This window comes from Botryllus schlosseri, chromosome 4, assembly GCF_051294905.1.
Source record: "Botryllus schlosseri isolate E-star chromosome 4, Bs_hap1, whole genome shotgun sequence".
Lineage (NCBI taxonomy): Eukaryota > Metazoa > Chordata > Ascidiacea > Stolidobranchia > Styelidae > Botryllus > Botryllus schlosseri.
Window position 1 is genome coordinate 26,722,819 of NC_137239.1, and position 27,588 is coordinate 26,750,406.

General features: G+C 40.9%; 2 protein-coding genes and 1 pseudogene across 3 annotated transcripts; all 3 read right to left on the bottom strand.

Annotated features, from left to right (window-relative positions):
• Nucleotides 1-2,193: 2,193 nt before the first annotated feature.
• On the bottom strand, nt 2,194-4,268 carry LOC145438370 (uncharacterized). The gene has a single exon (XM_080315776.1). It carries the CDS (start codon nt 3,740-3,742, stop codon nt 2,747-2,749), a length of 996 nt encoding a protein of 331 aa, XP_080171902.1. The 5' UTR covers nt 3,743-4,268; the 3' UTR covers nt 2,194-2,746.
• Nucleotides 4,269-6,333: 2,065 nt separating this feature from the next.
• On the bottom strand, nt 6,334-8,543 carry LOC145437964 (uncharacterized; annotated as a pseudogene).
• A 397-nt stretch (nt 8,544-8,940) lies between these two features.
• LOC145438352 (uncharacterized) lies at nt 8,941-16,148 on the bottom strand. Of its 2 annotated transcripts, none has more exons than XM_080315749.1 (12): nt 15,992-16,148; nt 15,437-15,741; nt 15,104-15,245; nt 13,340-13,410; nt 13,034-13,280; nt 12,550-12,702; nt 11,749-11,904; nt 11,081-11,234; nt 10,254-10,386; nt 9,959-10,141; nt 9,206-9,323; nt 8,941-9,063 (listed from the first exon to the last, which is right to left on the bottom strand). In XM_080315749.1, the coding sequence occupies exons 1-12, from the start codon at nt 16,095-16,097 to the stop codon at nt 9,017-9,019; spliced, it is 1,815 nt and encodes a 604-aa protein (XP_080171875.1). In that variant the 5' UTR covers nt 16,098-16,148; the 3' UTR covers nt 8,941-9,016. The 2 variants fall into 2 exon arrangements, with proteins under 2 accessions (XP_080171875.1, XP_080171874.1); XM_080315748.1 differs by having other exon boundaries at nt 8,941-9,067.
• Between the last annotated feature and the right edge of the window lie 11,440 nt (nt 16,149-27,588).

The following is a 27,588-nucleotide window of genomic DNA, read 5'->3' on the forward strand; positions in this document are numbered from 1 at the left end:
GTTACTTGAGTATATTGCGGGTCTGCTGTTTGGCGCTGCGCTAAGGTCGCAAGGATTTGACTATTGGGTGCTTCGGCCAACACGCGTCAATCAATTTGTGCTTATAGGTTTCATCGTCGACGGTCTTTCTGCGCGCGCAAACGCAAGGTCGCATGTTGGACGACATTTTGTCTCGTAATTGCGAATATAGTTACACTCGAACTGGTACATTATGCGTTCTTTCATTTTCAGGGGAGGTGTAACAATATATTAAAAGCAAGGAATCGAGTGAGATCATATTGCGGGAAGCGGGAAGAAAGTTACACTTTAGATAAATCTACCGCAGAATATCTTGCTTTATTGTGATGTACGAATATCTACCAAAATGCGACTGGCTTATGGATCTGCCAAGTGCCAATGAGTCGAACTGATATTTTAGTCGTCACATCCCAAGTGTTGCGGCCAGACTTACCAAATCTTTGGTTAGTCTTGCAAGTTCACAATATGGGCAAATCCATTTTTGATAATATTTCGAAAATTACCTCACGGGCCAAACGAGGCCCGCGGGCCCCTGGTTGGCCGGCCCTGCTTTAAAATATATAGATTCATTGATTTAGCTATTCTCGTTTAAATCATACTAACATGTGACTTACAAATGACAATATATATATATATATATATAAAAAACTTAAAATGATGATATCAAATATCCTGATTTACAATTAGTAATATACCAACATGCAATAGAATGGCAAGACATCGAAGACGTTGGATACGGCGCACTGCCTATACAGGCGACATGACGGAATGCCATCCGCGATCTTCTAGAAATGGCGGGGGGTTCCGTTATGGTAGCTCGATGTCAAGGACAATGCCAGAGTAGTAAACAACATTAGTATTCGGTAGAAAATAGCCGTGAAGTACTAGTAGATTTTCAATATCTGTATGCCCATTACGTAATGCATCTTTTGACACAGCTTGCTTCTCTTACACTCAACGCAATTTAGTACCATGTTTTTAACTTTCTGTAATCGTTGCTGCTGTTCGGTATAATGAAATCTGTCGTGTCTGGATGGTGAACAGTTGGAGATTGAAATTGTAACGCTGCAAAATGACCTACACCTCAAAGCCCACCAGGCTGCAGCAAACTTGTCGTCCCTTGCTGACATGGAAAAGTACAGTGTTGTATGCGCAGCAGCTATGAAGGTTGCAAGCGTGTTTGGTTCAACTTATCGTTATGAATCAGCCATTTCGGACATGACCTCCGTCAAAAACAAACACAGAACAGAACACGCCTCGCTAATGCACATCTGGAACACTGCAGTGTCAAGTTACATACCAGAGTACAGTGCACTTTGCACTAGTTAATAGCATACAATGCCAGGCTTCTCACTTACTTATATAGTAAGGTGACCACATTTTGGAATCGGGAAAGGAGGACACTTTTTCAAAATTTTCAGACTTACAATACTGGAGTAAAATCCGAATAAAATGGTAAATTTTTCCCGACTTTGTGGTTGAAAAACAAGGTTAATTACTCGAAGCGCATTTAAACTGCACAGACAGGCTTACCTCACAAATTTACCCACGACGAATTGTGAATTAGCAGCTGGTCATTGGTCATTGAAACACGATAAATCAAAGCGAAATGAATCTTGTAATATGTAAGCTGCTGTGTAATTAGAGTTTATCTTCATTACTTACACAATTACAGAGACTGTAATCATGATTTCCCGCGAATCGAGTTTTATTGTTCGCTGATTTCATCGAGACACTTCATGACTCAAGTGCATATACTTATGGCAATGCTAATCTACGGCGTTATTCTGCGAAATATCGCTGTGAGTAAACAATCTGTAACTCGAAAAATAGCGTGTCATCGATGATATGAGGAATTATATTGTGGACTCGACAATGGATAGTATTGATGGTATATTCATGGGTGGTATATCTCACACGGGTGTAGGTAGATTAAGATAATAATTATGGAACGATAGTTTGATAGTCCGAGAACATGTGAGTGGACTTTGCAAAGTTTTATATCCGCATGTAATGGATTATGTGGTTCGAGCGATAGTATGTTTCTTCTATTTAAATGGCCTTTTCACGATTGCCCGACGTCGCCTTACAAGTCTTTTTGCTGATTGCAGTTTTATGAAATCTTCCGCATCGAAATATCTGTACTTTCGCACTCTGATTGATATGAAAACCAGATTTGTTTACCTTAAAACCATGCATTAGTCACACAGTTCCGATATATCATTGAGCATATGACAATACGTCAGTTTTACGGAGCACACGTTGTTTATGACAGTGATATTGACTTTACACGACAGAAAAAATGCAGTTCATTGAAGAAGCAAGTAAGAACATACACACAATACAAAAGCATAAATATTTTCCTCCCTATTAACTCTTACTTTTGACGGAAAATCGTACGACTTCGCCAACAGTGACGCCAATAATTCGCGACATACATGACCCATGCTATTCTAATTAGGTCAGCGCAATCGACCAAAATATGTCAACCAAGCAGCAAGTACTACGTGAAAAACATCAGTCCGAAGAAATGCGACTTGGACATAACGTGGTTTTCAGGTTTTGTACATCAATGTCAGGCTATTTCGCAATACGTTGAGGCGAACTGTAGTTCCGCAGTAGGAGTCTGTACTCTGTACTGCTCTGCCATTGCAATTCGCTGATGAGAAGCATTTGCTAGCATGACAGTGTATTGCCCCCCCCCCCCCCCCGCCGCGGCATGATTTCTTCACGCTATCGAGTCCGTGGGTAGCACTTTCGACTGTCCATCCAACGTGTGTTCTGATTCCGGCCTCTCTTTTCGTCTGACTTTCCACGGCATCAATCGCGATTTCCAATCGGGAAAAGACATCACGGTGCAGAATGCGTTGAAAACTATATTCACATCGCATACAAACGTTGACATAGTCACCGCGTCTCTATCCGCAAAGAATATCAACAGCGCAAAACCGATATCAGTAGCAACACTCAAAATTGTAGTGACAGTGGCTCGTTGCATAAGATGGATGATAATGTCGTTTTTCTTAAAAGCAATACTGCGCCTTACGCCTCTCTTGTGTTTAAGTAATGGGTATATAAAAAGTGCTAGTAAAAATACTTGAAATACGCTTGTGCACCCTATTAATATAATCCAGCGATACGAGGTAACCGGACCTTGTATGGTACACCCCGTCGTAAGCCCTGCGTATTTTCCAACGCCCAAAAAGATCACAGAAACCGCCAGCATTCCGCAAATCATTACAACACATATCGACCAACTTACGAAACGAATAAATTTCGAGCTTAAATGTTTCAGTCTGGGATGCTGATAAAATACGCGTTGTCTCAACCACGACACCATGTATATACTTATAAGAGATAAAAAATATATTGCGAGCTTGAATTTGATTGCTAGATTGCATCCGAAATCGTTATGGCGCCCGTAAAAGAGTCTTAGATCGATTCCAGCTTGTAAAAATGCGCAGACAGCACCGAAGGCGCTCATTGAGTTCAGAATCACAGCGTTATTCTTCAAGGCTCGGCGGGTCTTCTTGCGTGTTGAAGGGCCATTCTTTCGCCATTTTGAGGAGCTATTACATCCGAAATATTCCTTCTCGAATAAGAATATGATTTGAGTGACGCTGAGATACAACGCCCCCAAACTTAACGGAACGCAGAATCCTGTATACACCCAGAATTCCAAATCTTTGTCAAAGTATTCTTGATCTGATATATTCCCGTACATATTCAACGTTTCCCGTCGTCCTCACCTCACCTATCACCAGTTACCAATTCAACCTGGCGTCGAAAATGCCCGATTTTTGCTATGCAGCTATTTTATTGTGATCAGTCGAAAGCTACTTACGCTCACATTTCTCAGGTCAAGATGCCTGGTAACCATTGCTCATAAGTGAGAGTGGATTATTCTCAGAAATATCGAGTTTTGGTGAAGTGCAGGGATGTCATATCTATCAGACGATGACATCAATTACCGCCAGAGGGCTTCGATCGCGAATGCTTGAACGTGCCAAAGCATAAGAGGCACCTATTTACTTGGAAAAACAAAACGAAAAACAATGCACTATAGACAGGATCAGAGGATCTTGAACTTTACTAGCCCGCGGAACATTTACGCTAATCTGGAAGCCATCGCGGAACCACAAAGTCCTGAGTCATGAGAGAAAAATCTGCAACAATATACACACCTAATACATTACTACTACCCCCGCCCCACCCCCCTTGCGTACATCACCATGCACGACCTCTGTCGACCTACCAACACAGTAGTCACAATTCGGCATGATCATGCCTAATTACCTCCAACCAATGATGGCTGTGACGAGCGTATATGACTTCAGGTTAAATTTAAGAGTTGAGCGTGTTTCTTGACCTCCAGTGAACCCCGAGGCTAGTTCAGGGAACACCTCATGTTCCATGGACTACAAGTTAGCTCGTTTTACCAGCCAAATTGCCAATTGACTGGTACTGACACAAACATATTGCTGTTTAGAGATGTTTTGTTGGGGTTTTTGAATAAATTTGTTTGCAAAAATCCGTTTTCTCCTGTGATAAACATAACCGGTATTCCAGAATAGCTTCTATATGTCTTCTAGAATCTAGATAGAAATGACTAGGCTGGACGTTATATTGGTGCCATATATGTTGCTATAATTCCCAAAGATGTTGTCTGTAGCGTAACGCGTCTCCACGAATAAATGGATTGTCGGCATTCGTTCATTTCAAATTGACGGCGCGTATATTTTCAAGACACGACCGTGTATTTCAAGAAATCCAACTACATTTTTCGCTTTGAAATAATAAAGTCTTACCAATTTCTACAAAAATAGTATGCCGTTATTTTCAAAACAGTTCATTTTGTTGCTGTTTATCACTAGACTACAATTAGTATTTCCACAAGACAGATGACAGTTGCACGATAATAGAGATGAATTTGAACTAAAACTTGGGGGTATGCGGCGGTCCGTGACGATCCAAAGGGGTCCGCGAAGACAAAAAGGTGGAGAAACACTGGACTAGACCTTAAACAACGAATATATGAATACTTACGATGTATATGACATAAGATTGATAAAACTGATCTCGCAACGAGTTCAGAGGTTTGAAAAATATTTATATCACATTTAACACTATTTTGCCGTGCCTGTCTCGAGAAGTACACACACGGCACACACCCGTGTCCTCTAATAATTATTGAGAACTCGTGAAAGGTTTTAGTTCACGCTTCAGTAGAGAATTCATCATGAAGTATGCTATATCCAAGTCTCGACAGTTCGCAAAATGACAAACATGATATTTTGTATTGTAGTCAAACATTGACACGTATAGGGTGGTGCTTATATGAAGCCAGAAGCATAATATATTTTATTTTCACCTATTAAATTCTACTTAGTGATGAAGTAGTTTCGCAATATCAGCCAAATCACCGGATGCTGTAGTGACATTTTGTGCGAAATTACTCCGAGTCATAAGTAACGACAACGGCAACAATTACCGGCACTTCGTACATCGATGTTTATGATACAGCTATCTTTATCAGCCTATCTATATTATACCGGCTTGTATTGAATGCGGTGTTTTCGTATTCTCCATATCATTAGTCATTGTATATCATCGTATTGTCATTGCTAGGGATGGTGTGAACGTGAGGTTCACGTTCGCGTTCTGGGTGTGAACCTCCTAAATTTAGAGGTTCACGTTCACAAACGAACCTTGGTAGGTTCTGCGCTGTGAACCTTATATATTACTCTCATATATTACAATTTTCACTTCATTATGCCATCTTTGATTGAAATTTATTGCATTTCAACTGTGGGCCACTCTATGCATGGCGTTGGCAGCATTAAAAAACCAACACTATACGAGCATGCACCTTGGCAACTGAGAAATTTTAGTTGCTTTGTTACAAAAGTTGGCTCGAAATATTTACGGGATCAATTTTGATTTCATTATGTTTATTGTATCATAAAACCCAAATCCATTCGATTGCGGTGTTGCCTACTGCTGTATATCGGTATTGAGTATAGAAACCCGTTTTACACTCCGCTCAATATCAACGTCGCCGGGGCCTGCGATATTCGTATGCTCCGACTTAGCAGTACTCAGACGCCGAATACACCGTTTGTGCGTAAGCTTATATTCCCTTGCAAATCCTCGTCGGAATTGTTGGCAAAGTGACGGAAGATCATGATTTTATGGGATTATTAGAGAGAGAGAGAGAGAGAGAGACATGATATTTTTTTTTCGCCTGCACCATCGAGATGCTTTGACGACGGAGTTGCGATACGGCCCCATGAGGTCATCTAGTCTGCGCCCCCGTTTTTGTCTTCTCCTCCATGCTATCCGTGATTGCTGAGCGCCTAGCAGGATAGCTGCGGATACCAATTTTTGAGTCTTTGGTATGACACGGCCGGGGATCGAACCCACGACCTACCGCGCGAGAAGCCGGACGCATAACCATTACACTATCTCGCCCGGTCATCATATTATATCATGTGATTGCCCAAGTTGATACATTTGACGACGTTTACAACGTCAATATGTACTTCAGCATTGTGGCATTATGCGTGGCGAGTCGTGGGTAGGTATAGTGACCATCACTTCACTGAAATGTAGGGTTAGAATTATAAATTTGACGTCACGTGACGTCATGACGTTCGCGTTCGCGTTCACACAGAACCTTTCAAAATGGTTCGCGTTCACACGAACCTGAACCTTTCAGAGGTTAACACCATCCCTAGACTCATTGCCATGTAAAGTCGGATATCGCCAACCACCCCGTCGCCAAGTAAATCACGCTTCGCTTACAATAGTAATACGCAGCAAAATATGTTCATATTACCAAATTTATTCCACTCGCGGCTTTTCGACTGACTATATCATTAGGAGCGAACGTCAGTGAATGCGGATAATCAAGCTCCAAATATAGAAAGAAATTTCTCGTTATGGCAAGTACACTCGAGTCGCGAACGGCATATAACAACGCAGTCGCACATAGTTATGGTAGGCATACAACAGAGATGAATTAATCTATAAAATAACTGAATAACAACACAAGTAGGACAAGACATCCGACATATTTATACATATATCAAGGTCTCGGCCAACATGCGGCGGTTATTTTCAGCCAAGCTTTCGTCGCCTCTGATGTTTTGGCAGCACACTTTGCGGAGTCTCATGTTGGTCGAAACTTTATATGTCCTGAAGTGTCGTGGGGAGGGCATTCATATTAAAATCAAGAAATACAGTGGAATTAAATCGCGCAAGCCGCTAAGAAAATTTTCAAGTTTAATGATTCTATCAAAAATTACTATGAATTTATGTTTATTTACGATACGTAATAATGTTTGACCCACTTCGATCTCGCCTCCCCGAATTGGGGGTTTTGTGGTGCAGCAGCTACGGTCATGGGTAAAACAATGAGATAAATATGTATATTACAGGGTCGTACACCGGTCATGCGATGATGTGATTTTCTCCACCTTGTTTTTGTGATAATGAATAATATTGATTCCACTTCATAGTATTACCGAAAGGAAAATGTCTGGTTTGGGTTACTACACAGCCTGTCGTGGCCGATCGTGAAATTTACCCTACCGTAACTGCTATACCGATGCAGCATCATTCGCTTCACTTCTTGCCTGTCCGTTGCTGCCATCAGCTTTCTCTTGTATTCACCAGGGCATTAGTCTATCCCTCCAATTGCGAAATTACATTACCGTGCAGAAGACATTGAACACCATGTTAATGTCATACAAGAATGTGTACAATGTGACTGACATTCGTGGCATGGCAAGCGCCAATGCGGCTAACAAAATATCAGTCGTCATGCATAAAAACGCTGACACCATCGCTCGACGAATGAGAGGGGCAATAATATCGTCTTTTTCATCATCTGTACTCTTCACGATGGATCAATGTTTAGCAAGCGGATATATGAATAGGGTTAGAAGGCAGAGTTGAAATATTGTGGTGCAAGACACAATCAATATCCAGCGAGCAACTCTGAACTCCTTGTCCTGACACCCGTTTGGCGATCCAGGGTAATATCCGTAAAAGAACACCGCCACAGTTGTATACCCAGAAAGCACTACTACCACTATTCCCCAACTAACGAATCTGATGAATTTTGTACTGAGATGCTTCAATCCAGGCATCTGATAAAATATCCTCTGTCGAAGCCACAATATGAAATAGGTACTGGTGAGAGAGAGCAAATAGTTGAACAGCTTGAAATGTATGGTCAAATTGCAGCCTGAATCAGTGTTCCTTCCGAGAGTTAGTCGAAAGTCTGCAGCCGCGCGAAAAAAAGCGGACGTAGCTGCAAATGCGCTCACCACGTTCAGAACGTGGGCGTATTTCTGCTCAATTTTACCACTATCATCACGAGCGGTTTCCGTTTTTTTCGTGTTGGATTTGCCATAGCGTCTCTTGCGACGGCAGAATACGATTTGAGTGATGCATTGATAAAGGGCGACAATCGATAGTGTTATGCTGATCCATGTGCACACCCAGAACTCTAAATCATATAGTCATAACCGCCTCCTGAAGAATTAGATGCGCTCACTGTGGCGTTTCCATGATATTCCATGCGTTGTGTTGCGTTGTTGGCGTTATGTTGACTGAAGCGAAAAGTAAGAATATAACCGGAAAGTCCAGTATACTGCGTATATCCCACTATATACATACGATACACATCGTGCAACCACTATAAGCTGGAGTGAAGCTGGAATTGTCAGGAAATACCCAGTCCTTACTGTACGAGACATTGCTCGTGTTTCGATCGCGTCGCTCATAAATCAATAAAATCTCAGAGCTACAGCTGTATTCATAGCACGAAAAGTACATGTATAGGATTATTGAGTAGACCCGGTATCTACGCCAGGTCCTGAGTAAACCAATACACTATATATATACACGCTGTCGTCACATAATAAAAGATTTATTCAAAATACCCAGTCTTTAGGTCTTATAAGCATTCTCACTTCTTTCAACGATGCTTTTACTCTCCAAGTATACCAGTACATAGCATATTCTCCATACTGCCGGCTTTCTGAAAATGATTTTGATGATGAAATTATCAGAATAAAAAGAGGAGTACACGGCACTGAGTCGACACCAATAATATTCAAAATGGTCTAGTGATGTGGCCCTAACCTTAACATCAACCCATAGAACTGTACTCAATTACCAGAAAACTTCGCATTCAAATTTGCGTCGGTACACTGGCGATGCCACCATGCCGCGCCGGTCAGTTGGGCACAATTGTCCTCGATATTTCTGTCCCGGTCGCTGTCTCTCGTTGTGAACTAAAATTGATCAAGATTTGTGAATATGTTGGTCGAATAGTATATTCATATTGAAACAACCTCGAATATTTTCGGCTGATACTCGTCATCGTAATGCGATTGTTGATATAGTACATAGCCTACAATGTCAGCTGAAAATATCCGGGTTTATTTCAATATAAATGTGCTATATTCAATTGCATATTTAAGTTCTGTACCTCCGGAAAAACTCATCGAATCTGTTGGTGTTATAGATCCATAGTCCATCATAGTTGACTTATAATATCACGCAATATGATGTTTACTTTAAAAAAGTTTCTGCGGGTACAAAACTCGGCCTACTGCTAATAACCTGTTTCGGACAATTACGGGATACATGTCAAGGGAATTACCTTCAGTATGCAGCTTTACCAATACTTTTCATGTGCGTTATTTTCTATATCGACATGATTTATGTTACAGATAGCTTCACAAGAGCTATCCCTCGCGCAATACTCCCACTCATACCAGTCACCAATTTAATTAAAATAATGATTTAATAGACCTCTAAACGCCGTTGGTCTTTGAACACTTTTCAAAATATGTGATACAACAAATCACATGATTAATTAACGATTGAGGTAGCCTGATACTTGGAGGTGGGGCGCTTCGGTTACCTGCATGTCATTGGACGGGGTCAAGCTATCGCCAGCTTCCAAATAGCCCTCAGGGAGCTGGGTGTCGTATTCTGAAACTTTCATTTGGTATCCCGTATCGCGCGACTCGACCTGGAAGTGTTTGTAATGGGCTGCTACTCTGAAACGCTTCTTCTGATCGTAATTCCAATCGGTCATTAGAATCTGAAGCACATGAACATTGAACAATATTGTACACAATTGGAATTGTCCTCATGGTCTGACTCATGCAGTCACTCTTCGGCCATCAAAAACGTTTTCTGTATAGTAAACTTACCAAAAGAGATTGCGCATTTGCTTTGGAAATTAAATGCAGATTTTCAAGGCCCAGCCAATAATCTGCGTCGGGAGACCCGAAGTATTGTTCGAACTCTTCAAAATTCCGATAGAAGTCAGTCTTACCGGATACCCTGAAGCAATAACAGCGATTGAAATGTTGATTTGATACACATATACTAATAGCTGCATTCACTGGACAGTTGAACACCTCAATATAAGCGTGATTGTTTGAATTAAAATCTGAATAAAATGCTGTTTAAACATGATAGTCACGAGAGCATTACAGTTTTGGACCATACGCTGCAGCCGGCTCGCAGATAAATGCATCATAGGCTATCAGGCATGGTATAATCGTGATTTGCAACCTTCTTAATCGATTACGACGTTACATCATTTTCAGGCAATCGAAGCGATTACATTCGATAAGATTCCAAGATAATACTACAGTAGCAATAATATATTTCATTTTGCGTGATCGGTTACCTTGTAAATGTGCGATAACTAAAAATTTTAATTTTACAGGAACTCTATAAAATATATTGAAAACTGAATAGTGCGATGTATCAAGTTAGGGATGGGAAATCAATTTTGTGAACCGCGCTGCTCGCTATGTCTCAAATAATACTTTGTTATGCTATTGATTGCGTCGTAACGAATTGTCCACACGCAGTCACAGTATAGTCGCAGTCCGTATAGGTAATCTTGAGGTGAGCTAGTATGTTTAGGTTTAGGACAACCTTCTTTCTGTCTTGTTTCTAGTAACAGCAAGCACGGCAAGCTCGTAGATTCGAGTCCCGCTACTTGCACGGATATAGGGCAGGTTACCTTGATTGTACGACTGTCCAACCTCCGCCCATAGTCGAGTCGTCGCAAATAACCGGGAGAGGTTCAAATGTGCGACAATTCACCAGGAGATACGTTCCATCTTCATTGGGTGATGCGTTTTCTCGAAATAAATTCGCGCAATCTCGGTCTTGCACTGCCGTTAAAATAATCGTGTTAACAGTCTGTGTGTATATAGAGCACAACACAATGTATAGGAAGGAAATTAATGGGTAAAATAATCGATGATAAATTAGAATTACCATATTTTGAGATCCTAAAAATGGGACATTTGTTATAAATTGTGAAAGCTCCAAGAAACTGGTGATTTTGAATATTTTTCGACTGATAGTACGGTCTTGACTAAAAAAGGTCATCACTTTGACTCGGCTCCCGATTTACCCGATTTTTTACTAAAATCAGACGTTCGCTGCGTTAGAGTCGCATTTTCAGTGGCATTTTAATCCTTTCCAGAGAAAAAGAGGACAAATTCCCCAAAAACAGGACATTTACGCGTCATCTAAGGACACTTTCAATTTATTGAAAAAAGAGAATAAATCCTCTTAAAAGAGGGCATGTGTAAACCCTAGGTAAGATACTACCGTAAAAGGTGGGGGTGACGAATATAGGAAAGATATGTGCGTTAAGAATCACCGCATCTTGATCGATACCTTCACTGCATTGCACCTCGACGCAGGTTAGCGTCAAGATTTCTTCCTGCTCCATATTCCAATAGCCAGAGGCTAAACAGGAAACAGTCAATTTCGGCATGGGACGATGCCACTCCTCGCATGACAATCTGCAAGTGATCCCTGATTTGCACCTTTCTAAATTGAAACGTGCGTGTTATAGATTTGGGGAAATCTATTTCACATCCATGCGTATATAGCCTTTAGCCTATAGCCCGATACAGTCATTTCGGGTTGTGTTCTGGCCTTCGAGTAGGCCTACACTTTGTTAAACTTATTCTGCAAGAGAGCAAAAAGAAAATACACGGTACGTATACCGTATACCGGCGATATATGACGAGAGAGAGGGAGTAATCACCGCGAAGCAATAAAGAAATTAAGACAAATTGAGGTATGAAATGGTGAAGGATGTGGATAAGCATTGACAATTGAAAATATAGGGTAAATATAGCTCCTTTGACGAGATATCTGTACTATTAATGTTGAACTGCTAATGTTGCGGGTTCCAACCATCCCATATCGATATACGTCGGATGTATTGGGTGTTAATTGTCCGTAGCCTCATACAACATGTTTTTTGGAAAGTATTTACATAATTATAGCATAATTTTTCAACTTAAAAAAACGCAATTTTTTAGAAAGGCCTTTATTTAAAACACTGTTTAAAACATGTTTTTAACAAAGCGTTTTAAAACACCGTTTGTTTTAGATGCAACCCTAGTTGTTATAGTTGCAGAGAAATGCACTTGATAACCTATATCTAATATGGAAGATTTGTCACACCTGATGAGTCGCAGGAATTGTCGGGGCAAATAAGGTTGATCCCGTCCGGAGGCTCAAAGAGTTGACAGTATACATCTTCTTCTGGTACAGTTATATTGTGGCAAGCTGCCAGGATATTTGTATAAGCTTCAGACTGCATGTGACGCACAACAGCTGTGGAAAGCAGATATTGGGTCTGGAAAATGAACTCTACAATCCTACTGGAAATTGCAGTTTAGAATTGCATCCCATTTCTTGTCAGAAAGGTGCTGACAAATTGGGTATAGTCAAGAATGAGTGTAGCGGCGTTCTGAGGCTGCCTTTCACCAACTAATATATGCTACAACTAGCATGAACATGAGGATATTCATTATCTGATATTAACAAAGTCCACACAAGTTTAAATATAGGTTTAGGACACATTTCCAATGATGTACTCTACTGAACTGTACTCTACTGAACTGTAATGAATATAGTTTCAGAATCTGCATTCACTTTGACTTACCCGTAATATACTGCAGGTGAAAAAGGTGATAAAAGATGACCCCGTAAGCGAACAGAATGACCACGAATGGGAATAGCGCGAACACAAATTTGGATCCGATATGCAAATTTAATCGTGGCGTTTTCTTGGGCTGGATGATCTCTTGCGGATCGATTACGGAGCTCGTAACGCTGAGACTTTTACCGAAACGTTCTCTCCGATTCGTCTCGTCTACTTCGGATATATTTTTGAAGGACTCTTTCGGTTTCTGCAACGCGTTTGCTTGGAGAATATCAAAGGTTACGTATTTCACGCTGTAAAACTTACCGCCGGCTGCGACACGCCTTTCGGTGAAATAACAGAAGTTGTAGAAGGCAGCATCATAATCTTCTCTCCAGCTATTTATTGAAATTATGGATATTCGTTTTAGGTTAAGCGTTCACGACCAGCAAGGAATATCACTCTTTGTCAAAGAGTCTTTGATAGAAGTATCAAGTAGGCTATGGTCAAAATAGTCAGCGTTGAACCTCAAGTGGAAGTAGAAATGACGCCTTAATTTCTGATGACAATGAAGTAAAAGTGTATAATTCCATGTCATGCCAAATCTACTAAAGTAGAGCTAGAAACGAAGGCGTGAAAAGTACTCGAGTACGTAGTTTCAGAAAGTAGAAGGCAGTTAATTGTAGGTGGCTACTTCTAGAACTTCAAGATGCGTGCTCGCGGCTATCGCTAAAAGATTAACGACATTGTAAATCGATGCAATTTCCAAGAATATATTCAGATACTGCGATGCGTGGGTTGTTTCGCTAGTAGTTAAGACGTTTTCAGTCATAAAATGAACGCAAACACATCCCAAAACTGTTTTCTACCTTACAAAATCAAAGATGCAAAAAGTAAGTATACTTTGCCTAAAAAGCTGAAGTGGAAGTGTCCCATGAACATGACGACTTGAGATAGTGATGCCAGCACAAGCTAAACTTATTCTGAAATATTAGAAGTACTTTTTTACTGATCACATCTGCCTTTTTACGACAAAACAACATCAAGTATAGCATAGGTCTGCTACGACACCATTTTTCGAAACAATGCTATTTCCGTCCTGATCATCTGTGCTTTTGGTAGTTAACTTGGGTAGGCTATATAGGGAGCTTTTAATAGTTTAATTCTGTATATAGCAATATTTGATGCTTTACTGAGAACAGAATGCATAACGTAACATCCATTCAGATGACAGAACGATCATTTGCAATTGCCGCGATTCGTAAATCGCAACTTCGTTTAAGCATCTATACAAAGGACTATACCATACGTCCTCCTATAGGAGGATTTGTCTTCCTTTTCAAAGAAATCGAAAATATCCCCCGAGGACTCCCTAATGTCATCCTGTATGGCAACTCATCCTCCTCAATAGCTTTGACAGCCAGGCGATTGTACACTGTACTTGCATACATGTACGGCAGTAGGGCTGTTCAAAAATAACCTTTTTTCCGGATTCCAGCCATTCATTGATTAAATTGTCAGGTTACCCTGAAAAACGCTGCACACCAAATTTGGTTCAATTCGAACAAGTATAAGCCTCCACAGAACAAATTAAAAATTTTAATTTATTAGGGAAAATAAAAAAAAATCAAATTTTTCTGTCAACCCCATCAAATTGTTGGGTTGTCTTCAAGGACGATGCAAAACAAATTTGACTCAATTCCAATTAGCAGAAGCGGAGTTATTGAGCTTTTTCTTTGATAATTCTCGGATTATCCACCAATCAAAGATTAAAAGTTATTTTTGAACAGCCCTAATGTACAGGCACAAATAAAAATCACCGTAATTGACGCATAATCTGGATTTCGACGGCAGTGACTTAAAAATATGGTCACCCACAACCTTATTTACGCTGGAGCCGGACTTTCGGGAGTGAAGCTGGAAAATTGAACTTTTTTTTATTCATTTTTTAGTCAACACAACATTATTTCCCGACAAAATTTTCAAATAACCATTTATAACTTTTGTGATTTTTAAGAAGCGTCCTCTTTCCGAATCTCAGAATATGGTAACCCTAATTCATATTGCCAGCGATAGTTCAGATTTTAGTACCCTTCTGAAGCATAGTCGTGAGTTCATCCAATCCCGATGACTCGCGAATCGCTGATGTCGTGAATTCGATCACAACGTCTTGCATTGACGCTGTTTGAATCTCCTTGTCGTATTTTGTGAATTGCGGATCAGACGGCCTGACCTGAATCAAATAGCTGTGATTTTCAACCCCGCCGTATCACTATTGAATCTTCACAAGGGTAGCTGACAAATGTAGCCAAAGTAGTCAAATGCCGATTTCTAGCTAGATCTGGTTATCCAACCGTGCAGTCACGTGTTCCGCATCTATCCTTAAGTTAGTTATCTATATTGAAACAGGCGCGTGGATTATACCTGAACTTTTTTCCTCTTCACGTCCTTCCGTTTCGCGAGTATCTTCCGCGCACTCTCCTCCTGTGCCTTCCGACAGATTCCTATGCCGAAGTCTACGTAACGTAAACTCTTTTTCATCGCGTCGACTTTCTCGCTCATGGACTCATTTTCGTTGATTAGCTTTTGTAGATTACGCGCCATTGCCATTACGTGATCGCGGAAGTCGTGAATAAACGCGCTGTCTTCGAGTTCTGGGAATTGCACGTAGCTCTCAGCGTGGATCCCGAGTCGGTTGTACAGGTCGGAGTTGACATCTTGTATGAAGCCTGAAAGACAATAATATAACTTCACTGTAGCGATCAGTTTATATATGAAACATGACATCCGTTGGTGACAAACGACTGGCAGGATAGATGATGCAATTCATTGGCATTGGCTATACCCGCATGCATCCAGTGTTCCATGTGCTTTTGTATTGTGCAAAAATGCGCTCTAATAGACTAGAGACAAGGTGGAACTACGAAATATCGTTTACTCAACTGGTTTCGAACTCTATGTAACATGCCGTTTCTATACCTGCCTGGCGTATCGCCCTGTCGTCCAACGACGATGCATCGTCTTCCGACTTAATTACGTCACTGGCAGAAATAGTTTGTTTTGATTTTGATTCACTGGAACCCATCCTGAACGCTCATTTGCCCAGGGAAGGAATAAATATTGAATGTTACTGGCGGTCTTTTACGAACATCTGAATGTTACGTCATAATTACTCAAAATAATCTTCGGTTCAATCACGGAGAAAGGATACTTGTTTATTCCGATGCCAAGGAGACGTTATAAAACAGGGGCGGGCAACTTCTGCAGTCGGCGGGCCGGATATAGGAAAATTAAGTAGGCCTACTTGGAGGGCCGGATTGATGAATCGATACATTATTCGTCCATTTATCCACGTATACAAGGAATAAATTGTATGAATGAACTTCATCGACAGCAATGTCACTTCAAAGTCATTTCTCGCCGATAATGACGAAGACAATGCGGATTTGAGAATAGTATTGTCACACAGGCGCCGTCAAATGTGCTTCCAGCTGATCAATGAACACACGGTGCAAGGTGCAATCCTTAATTAAGACTTCAAGGCGTTCGATAAGCCAGGTACCCCAAATTTACCAGGATATCAATATAGTAGGGTCGAGTAGGTGACGAGATAGCGTCGTTGTTCAACTGCGTGACCTAATTGTTTGTTTGTCTCTTTGGGTATTCATGGTGTTTGTCGACTACCATGGTCATTTACACCAGGCCGATATTCTTCTTATTTTCCGTAACTGCCGACTTATAGCACGGCCCACCTCTAGGCTTTTGTAAGACACCGCTGACGCGGATGAGGTGGCGAGGAGGAGCCTAGGTAAACCTCCAACACTTAGGTATCAGAATTCGGAAGTCTACCTCGGTCGTGGCCTAATTAATATTGATGTTGAATTCTTGCGGCACGCGTCCTCCACGAAATTTGAAAAGTGGCCGCGACCCGTTTCGAGTTGGCGACGCCTGGCATAAGCGATGTCTTACGAAAGCCTAGAAGTGTGCCGTGCTACAAGTCGGCGGTTACGGATTAAAAAATAAGATATACCAGCCTGGTGTAAATGATCATCGTGGTCGACAAACACCGTGATTACCACAAACGACATTAGAGCTGAGTACATCGTAAATGCCGATAATGCAAGTCTGCTTCTCGCTTCGACGAACTTTCGCGTGAGCTCCACTCTCGCACGCTACGGATACACGCATATAATAACATACAGTCACTGAAATTTGACGTAGTAAAGCAAGTAATGGGGAATCTCGGCAGACTGGGGCTGCGGGCCACATTATCATGTAAGACGGAAAACTGTCCGCTGCCCATGTTATAAAAGCATGGAGGACACCAATAAAAATCTTACGGTTATTTTTGCATTTTATTGTCTGACAGTGATTGCTTACAAGGATGGCGTTATATTAGTATGGGTACTATCATATTATGTCCTATTTCAGGAGGATTTGTCCTCTTTTATCAAGAAAAGTAAATGGTCCACGGAGTACGCCCAAATGTCATTTTTCGCTTGCGCTTGTACTTTCATCGCGACTTTTATGTTGGACCTATTAGACAGCGTTTTGACTATTACACGGCAATGACTACTCGAAGATACCGGAAACTTTCGTGCTTATCTGACAGATACGAATATAGTCTATTTAAAAATAAGTTGGAACTTATTGTTTTCGTGTCTTTATTGCCTAGCAAAGAAATGTAAACCTTCATCAATCTCAAACCTGACAATGCTACATTCGTTTTAATTGCCGCAAATGTAGGCTACTCTTTTTGTGTTCTGACAATATGGTGGGCCTAATAATTACGGTTACGGTTATTCACAAATCGAGGTTTGTATAGAAGTGAAATAAAGTGGCACCACGTGTCTGTATAGACGAATTCAATAGGTCGGCTTATCCCGAACACTGACTAGATCAGTAAAAATTGCTTGGATTTCGATTTGAATGAGGACTGGACAAGGACATGCTCGACGACTATAGGATCTATAGCCGGTGATATCTTGGCAATTTCTAGTTACGTCATATCTCGTAGGTCTAGGTCAGTGATTCTCAACCGCGGCTCTCCGAGCCGCATGCGGCTCTCGACTGCTCTCCGTGCGGCTCTCACTAACGATGTGAAATCATTGATGCTTCTACGGAAATTCTAATTATTCATGATCATAAATAAATCGCGCCTTCAACACAACAAATGTACGTTTATGTTCACGTTTACTGACGCGAAGGTCATTCCCTGATCACAATAGAATCCTACGTAATACAAGTTGTACGGGTTGTGACGTAACATTACCGATAGTAATTTCGGTAGGCTTTAAATCCGAACCTTTACTGCTTTACTGAAGGCTCTGACCGTCTGACCTAAGCCTAATCAGGTGTCTGTAATGAGACGGGCGAAGTTTATTTCGCTCGAGACGGCGGCTCATATTAGAATACGGGTGACAAGAGACTCGGTCAATAAGACAATCAACGTTTGGGGTAACTGCAGGTACTTTATTTTCTTACTCTTTGCTTTGATCTTGATAGCGTTAGAAAATATCGGAGACTTTGGTTCAATGATAATGTCAGGTTCAGATCAACCTGCAAAGAAATCTCGCACCCTTGTGCAAGAAAATCGGGCCTTTCAAAGTGAATGGGAAGAGGCGTATTTTCAAATTGAGGAAAACGGCAAAGCGAAATGCCTTCTGTGCCCTATAATAATAAACGGTGTAAAATCTTTCAACGTTAAGAGGCATTATAAAACACATGCGGGAAAATACGACGTCTATCAAGGTGAATCAAGGAAACGGAAGTTAGAATGTCTGAAAGCAGAGCGTAGCAAACAAGGAAAAATGTTTTTAAAAAAAAAAGAACCCGAAGAGGTAACAATAACATCATATAAGATCAGTCATCTATTGGCCAGCAATATGAAGCCATATTCTGATGGCGAAATTACGAAGCAGGCTATTGTTTTGTTTACCGAAGACAATTGTTCTCCTGCCATTCAGCAGAAAGCTAAAAAATTGCAGCTTAGCAATGATACAGTAACGCGTCGTGTCGATTGCATATCCCAAGATCTGCATGAGCAACTTATTCACAAGTCGCAAGATTTTTCTTACTACTCGCTTGCTCTTGACAGCACTAACGACATTACCGACATAGAGCAATTAGCTGTATTCATCCGGGGAGTCATGCCAGATTTCAAGATTTGCGAGGAGTTTCTTACTTTGCGATCTATTCATGGCACAACGAAGGGAACCGACATGTTTCGTGAATTTCATGCTACTCTTCAAGAAGCGCATTTAGACCCATCGAAATTATATTCATTGGCGACAGATGGCTGCCCAGCAATGCTCGGCAAAAATCTAGGTCTTCAAGGACTCGTCAACAAATGGCGTGCTGAACAGAATCTTGACGCTGTGACTTGGCAACACTGCATTATACACCAGGAAAGTCTTGTTGCTAAATCATTAAAGATGTCCAATGTGACAGATATAGTAATATCGACCGTAAATTGGATTCGAGCAAACGCACTTAACCATCGAAAATTCAAGGCTTTTCTCACCGATATTGATGCTGACCATGGAGACTTGATCATGTTCACCGCTGTACGATGGCTAAGCCGAGCTGCATGCCTCAAAAGATTTTACGCGCTACTTCCTGAGATTAAAATATTTGTCGAAGGAAAGAAAGACATCCCTCAGTTGGGAAACGAACACTGGGTTGCTGACTTGGCGTTCATGGTGGATATTACCTCACACCTGTCGTCACTAAATCGGAACTTACAAGGAAATAACAAGCTCTGTCACGCCTGGTACGGGACAGTGTCTGGTTTCATTGAGAAATTGTGTCTTTGGAGAAAGCACCTAGAGGAGGGTGTTACGACACATTTTGTAACGCTTTCAAACCACCGACAGAATGGATCATTCAAAACATATGACCAGGTTATTAGTACCTTGATTGACGGGTTTAAACGTCGAATAGAGGGAATGCATCATTCCGTACCCCTGATGAATATATTTTCAAACCCAATGGCAGTAGATGCCGCCACTGCCCCTGATATTTTTCAGATGGAACTGCTGGACTTGCAGTCCGATATAGAATTGCGACTGTTGTTTCAAAGCAATGGACTCCTTGAATTTTGGGGTGCTGTTCCTGAAGAAAAATACCCCAACCTGATAGCTAACGCATCGAAGAATGCCTGCATGTTCGGTTCAACCTATGTATGTGAAGCCCTTTTCAGCAAATTAGTGAGGATCAAAAGCAAATATCGCAACCGATTGACTGATCGTCATCTGAAACAGCTCTTGTGCACAGCTTCCTCCACGATGAAACCTCGTTATGACAAACTAGTGAAAAATCAAATTCAATTTCAAGTTTCGCACTAAGTTGCAAAATAGATAGTGATCACCACAGATTTAGCGTCACGCCTTGTTCATCCAAACTCAATTCACATGCTCTCGGAACTCAGAAAGATTGTGGATTAAGTCTCAATAAACATGTTGTGACGCTAAATCTGTGGTGATCACTATCTATTTACTATCTGGAAGAATGTAAATTGTAAATCATCCGCAATCGGCTTCAACGGTGAAGGGTATACCTCGGTATACCATCGGTGAAGGGACGTGGCTGGGTAACGTCGTTTCGGAAGTTGTCCGTATGGGGAGTGCCCGCTGTCACAGTGTCGTCTGGGGAAATTGTCGTATTTGTTTTGGCCGTCGCTGTTTGAGCCAATCGCGGTTTTGGCCGTCGCTGTTATGGCCGTCGCTGTTGTGGCCAGTCGGTGTTTTGGCCGTCGCTATTAAGGCCGTCGCTATTTTAGCCGTACACCATTTCGTTGATACCATTTTTGATGATATTTTTCTATTCTCAATAAATTACGTTATTCGTGCCATCATGCGGCTCCCGACAGAGTTGAGGTTCATAAAATGGCTCCCACAGTGAAAAAGCTTGAGAACCACTGGTCTAGGTCCATTGAATTGAGAATTTTTGGATGCACAATGCACATCATCATCATTCTTTGGGGCCCCTCTCAATGGATCAGGTGCATTCTCGCCGTTAGCAGCCCCGGAAAATAATGCCATTTGAAGACTTGTAGGTATCAACCAGTGGTGGCTTTTGGGGTGGGCGAGGTGGGCGGTCGCCCGGGGCCCCCCTGGTCGAAGGGCCCCCCTCTTTGGTTTTACCGCTTTTTTCAAGGGTTGTGGTGAATAGAAGTGGAAATCCATGTACCAATCAAGAAGATGATTACGTCCATATGAATAAATCATCAAATCTCCGCATTTGTTATTAAGTCCCATATCACGACAATCATGAAGTCTCTGCATGCCTGTTAAGCTGGTAGGCGAAAGGGTGGTCTGGGGGGCGGAGCCCCCAAGAAGCTGCGATTACATACTTATAGGGGGCCCCGGAAGTCTCGCCCAGGGCCCCCAATCGTAGGACCACCACTGGTATCAACATAATCCTATATGACAGGGAATGAATAACACGCATAAACAGACTATAGCCTGGTAAAGGCTATAACGGCCCCGTTCCCTGATAACTTTTGCGTATAGGCTATTTGAGGGGTGATGAAAGACTTAGAAAGCCCTGCAAGGCTATATCTGCACCTTCCTTGTCCAGCGGCATATGCCCATCATGCACTCATGGTATGCATATGCAATGCACAGATCGTGAGTATATGTATCTCATGAGTCGGCGTATATGCCGCAAAAACATCAAGGGCAAAAATCAACTACGTCCTTTTTTCCTTTCCTGCTAGTGACATAATTCCAGTTCAGTTCAGTTTATCATCAAATTTTCACCCAATCAATACACCACAACATTGCGATAAAATGAAAAGATAGGATGGTGCAGAAAAGACCTGAAGTACTCTTCAAGGCAGACACCCACCGAGGCCTAGAGAGCATTTAGATTAGAGACATATACCCTGTACCCATCTCACCTATCTCGCAATGTATTAACGCCAAAGATGAATCCAGCTGCAACAGCAGCAATTCACGTTTCTTCATGTTACCAAACGATCACGATAAACGAGATAAAATGGAGTATTCTAATTAAACCGTGAATGATTGACAGGTTCTAATCATCTTCTATGATCAGATGATTTGGCGCGAACAGCACCATGCATAATATATTTTGCAAATGCCGCTGTTGTCTGTAAAGTAATGTGTGTTTGTTCCAGAGATGCCACTCCTGGGTTTTTCCACCCAGATCTGGGTTTTTTGAGCATCACCTGGGTTTCTGGGTTTTTATCCTTGAAATCTGTTTTTTTTCAACATCCAGTTCGCCAGGTCAGTTTTACGCTCGAAAATTCAATGTTAGATTAGTATGGTCGCAATAATGTAAAATGCACGCACTTCAGTTCGCCATTGTCGATGGATTTTGCTATTATTGTTACGACAGAGTGTTGAGAATCTATTTCACTACTAAAATGAGAGTCTTCGGCTTGATGCGATGGAGCTTCATTGAATGGTAACTTCCAAATCGCAGAAAGTCATCTTCATATAGGACGATTGCCTGTAGCGAACTCGGCACTTGGTGAACTTATGGTGAACAATTCGGCATGTATCGATGAATATCATGTAACTGTATGGTATGCACATTGCACAAGCATATGAACAGACCATAGGTGATGATCCGACTAATATAATCCTTATCCTACTGTTATCTGAGTATATTTATAGTTCCACAGGGACACTCAGAGAGAGAGAGAGAGAGAGATAGAGAGAGGGTTGGTTAGTTGGACACCACTTGCAAGCATTGGTTATCAGCACATTCGAACCCTAACCCTAAGTCCCTTACCCTAACCCTGAATTTCATGATTTGACAGTTATTTATTTCCACTATACATTGGTCTGTGATCATTCCAAATAAAAGTGATTGTCGTAAGATTAATCAATCGAAATCTACTTTCAATCTGTTCAAGTCGCTGAAAATAATGGAAATCATCCTTAGAAATAGGGAATGGATGGCATTGCATTGAACTTTCGCAGCGCGATGATATAATTAGTACCGGCACACCATCATCAACTATTCACGCTGCGCCCCAATTATATCATTGCGATGTGTCGAGAGGAAAACAGCATGTTTTTTGTGCGATTCGCAGTGTTAACCAAGCAAAATGTGTATTATGAACGGTTGTAAATTCACTATCAAAGGCTTCAATGACTGTATGAGTGTATTGGACGGCTATCAGGCTCCACTTTCACAGCTATCTCGTGTCTTTTGCGTGAAATATAGGATCTGGGTTTTTCTGGGTTTATTTCGCCTCTACATCTGGGTTTTTCCGAAATATCCCAGTGGCATCTCTGGTTTGTTCTAGTTACTGGAACTGGTATTGTTATTGCATTGCAGAATACAGTTAACTTCAGCATTACTGCCTATCTAGTCTATTTCAATATCATAATATATTATATAGGCCTACCTCACATTGTTAGGTGTCTTATCTCGTTATCTGTCATGTTATCTTTTATTATTTATTTCATCTTATGTTACTTTTTATTCTGTGTGAATTCCTTCTATATACATCGACTTGACTCAGGTCAGGGTGAGTGTCTGATTTCAAAGACTACTCCAAGTCGTTTCGACACCTTCCTATCGTTTCGTTGTATCAGTCTTGTGTTGTGGTGTATTGATCTTATAAAATTTTTGATAATAAACTGATCTGAACTGAAATGATGCATCAAATAACCGGTATTTTACTAGTATGGGATTTCACTATTGCCTGATAGTTGAGACGAGTTAACTCGACTGAGAGCATGTAATATTGACTTGAGATTGACCAGGAATGATATGATGAATTCTAAATGTAATTATGTAATCAACTTTCTAATTGGATATCTGTAGATATGAAAATTGTAATTGTGTAGAAGCGTGAGGATATTGAATATGAAGGGTATTTTCAAATTTGAGGTCATCAAAGTTATGCATATAAACTTGGCGAACTATCGCTGTATTTTGGTAATATGTGCCCCATACCTTCGCCCTCCCCCTGACATCAAACAAAGATATTCATCGCCACTCTACCAGTCTTTTGCAAAATTCAATCACATTTATTGATGTAAAAATATGGAATAACTTACCGTCTGATCTTGGTAATTTACCTTCATGTGAGGTCAAAAAACAATGCTTCGACCAGTCTCTGGCCAGTCTCAGCCATCTAGCTACTGCTAAAGTGTAGGCCTATTTGCAAAATTCTTATCTCATACAAATTTTTTCTACGGTGTTGTGTGTTTTTTATTTTTTTGTGGTTATCTAAAGTTATGAGGGTCAGGACTTCTGTAGTGAGGCGCTTCAGGCCTGGACGGCTCGGGTTAGATCGGGCTTGCCATTTATACAAGGCTTGCTGTTTATCGTATTTAGCTGAATTGCATGTTTGTATGTATCGTATGCTGTTGATTGACAAATAAAGATTCTCTCGTACTTATGAGCACAATCGTAATTGTTAATTCATTAATAATCTTCTTACAATTCCCTTTTTGTGTTAGTTATTGCCACAGCATAAATATGGTGAGAACAAAAGCAAACTGTGGCACTACAAGAGCCGTGGCTGAGAAGGCAACGCGGAAAAACTTGGGAGGTTCGTCGAGTCGTGTCGATCTCGGCTCGCCATCATCAAAGAAAGATAAAATAATTGGAGGAAATTCTGCTTTCCCACGGCCAACACCAACTTGGCAGAAACCAATCAACAGTTTCTTTGCCACACCGAAAACAGACGAAAAACATGACGGAAATAAAGAAAATGCTAGCAGTCCGTCTAAATCTAACACTCCCGAAAGACCTTCCACTTCTGTTTTTAAAAGTAAGCAAAATGGTGCTGTCGTGACTATGGAGGATGGCATTTCAGAACTTGATTGATAATTCTTCAATTCTGGGACTGTATACATTTGATATCATATGTTTGCTCCAGTGATGCTGCACCATACATGTCCACGTCAACTATGGTGTCAAGTGCCAAGACTAAGTCTCGACATCTGGACAGCCTAATTTTGAGGAGATCTAATACATTGCAGGTACAGCCTGCGCCGCTTTCAAAATGAGTATTGGGTGCGATTGTGTGACCTTTTTCGCAATGTTGATAGATTAGCAACAGTGATGTTTTCTGGCTCTTTGCATTATGTTTGTTGTGTAACCTGGAACTATATCAAGTTCACTGATATTTTGATCATATCTTGATAATGCATAAAACATGCTCACAACTCGGTTTACTTGAAGTCTAATAATATCAGTACGCTGAATTAATGTTTGGAATTTATTATAATAATTTTTTGCCATAATACCACAAGTTGCCTAAATGTCTGATTTCATCCGGCAACATTGATCTTGGATCCCATTTGATTGCAAATTTGCAATATACTAAATTCAGAATATCTCATAGCCTATTAATTAGATTTTTTGGATTTGGTAAACATCATCAGTGATGCACACTTGCACAGTCTCAAATACTACTGTACTTATGGGTGGTGGTGGCAATGAATGATCTTATATACAACTACACAATTTGTAAGAATATTTCCAATTTTCTGTTGTTTGCCACGTACATCAGTGCTATGCGTATTCGGGAGTTGGCTGCCAATACAATCAAAAAGCAGCAATATCATTTTAAGACATGAGATTGCTGAATGATGATTGACAATATGCTTTAAATAGATGTTTTCTGGTATAATTTATTGCATCAGTTTATCTTGGTAATTTTTTGTGAAGTTTCCTGTTCATTTGTTAATGTGTCAAATATGTTGCCTGCATGGTTTGAATGTGTACCATTTTTTTTCAATTCATGTGAATGAACAATTTTATAAATTATATCTGGCCGAGTTCGCACTGCACAATGTAAATCAGTTGAAGAGCTGTATTGGGCAGTTTAGTTTTACTATTTTCATTACCGGGTGCATATATACCTCCCAGGGTTGTAATGACTCAAGTCACGATTTTTGGTGACTCTACTTGACTCGAGTCATTTTTTCAAATGCGTAAAATGACTCGACTTGTTCTTGAGTCATTGTGCATACCTCGAATCAAGTCATATGACTCTAGACTTGGACGGCCAAGACAGACATTCCATTGCAACTTCGAAGAATAGTAAAGTCACCACCACATTATTGGTATTTCGTCTATCAGTCCTTATACTTGAAAAATAGTGCCTAACACTGTTTGGAGCTTAGGATTGAGGAAAATTACGATATTGTGAATGCGAGTTATTCTATATCACTCGAGCAGAGTTGAAAAGAGTGGCTTGAACTCAAAACTGGGACTCGACCGTCTACTCACTGACTTTACTCGAGTCAAAACTCCAAAAGTGAGATTGACTTGTGACTTGGTTACAACCCTGATACCGCCATCGGAAACTTACAATCATAATTGATTCTAGAATGTGGCTACCAACCATATAGGCCAGTGAGTGGTTCCCAACGTGGGCAATATCCCTCTACAGTGGGCGATTTTGAGAAACAAGGAGGTGAAAATGTTAGAACCTAAACCTATAGTGGTATATGTATTTAGATAGCATGGTAAAAAATTGCACGTGGCGACGGCTTATTCTGCATATCATGCGAAAAAAGGCCAACTCAATGGAAAATAGACGCGGAAACGGGTTTTCCAAGCACCTACCTCGTCGAAAACATTGGCATGAGTCGAAACAGGTTGTGAACCACTGACATAGACGATCGTTATAGGTATCTCATCAAGTAGGAGTAGCAATTTCCAAGTATGTAAAATAGTTAGTACTGTAGGCCTGGTTTTGACCACTGAGCTATATAAGCACTAATCAATGCAGAGAAGGGATTTTGGATGGTTGTCAACCGGTATTATGAAGTTTATTTACCATTAGTCGGGGCCGGCCGACTAAGTTCTGCCAGAAATATTTGAGACTGCGACTTGACTGCCGGCGAAATCCCGGCGTCATTTGTGTCTATGCGTACAGTCAAAGGAAGACGAATTGCCAATAGCCCTCTGAAGACATTTTCGGTTTCTTGAAAAAGGAGGACAAATCCTCATGCGCTTTTGATTCTACCCCATCCGCACTAAATATTTTAATATATATATAATTTTTCTAACTGAGCATACCTCTTACTTAGCCTACCCAACTTATGACAATAGTATATCAGCAAAGTATATTATGACATCATCTAGTAATAAAATATATGATTAGTGACAAAGTATAGATAACTAACCTACCGTAGGTTAGTTATCTATAGACAAAGGATATGGTTAGATTACTGACACCTTCGGCATCGTTGACATCGGCAATATATATCCACGCAGTAAATTGGTAAAATCTTGTGGTGGTGGCCGGCGAAAAGCTTCCCGGCTATTTCGACGGTTGCCCGACATATGAGCATGCGACACAATGAAAAACGACAGTTTAGCATGCGACGCTATAGCATGAGGACACATTAGCATGGTAACACATGAGCATAGGGACACATGAGCATGGGGACACATGCGCATGGGGACATATCAGCATGGTGAAACATGAGCAAGGGGACACATGGGCATGGAAACATATTAGCATGCGACACTTGAGCATGGTTACACATTAGCATGGGGACTAATCAACATGGTTACACATGGGCATGGTACCGAGTGAGCATGGGGGCACATAACCATTGGGACACTTC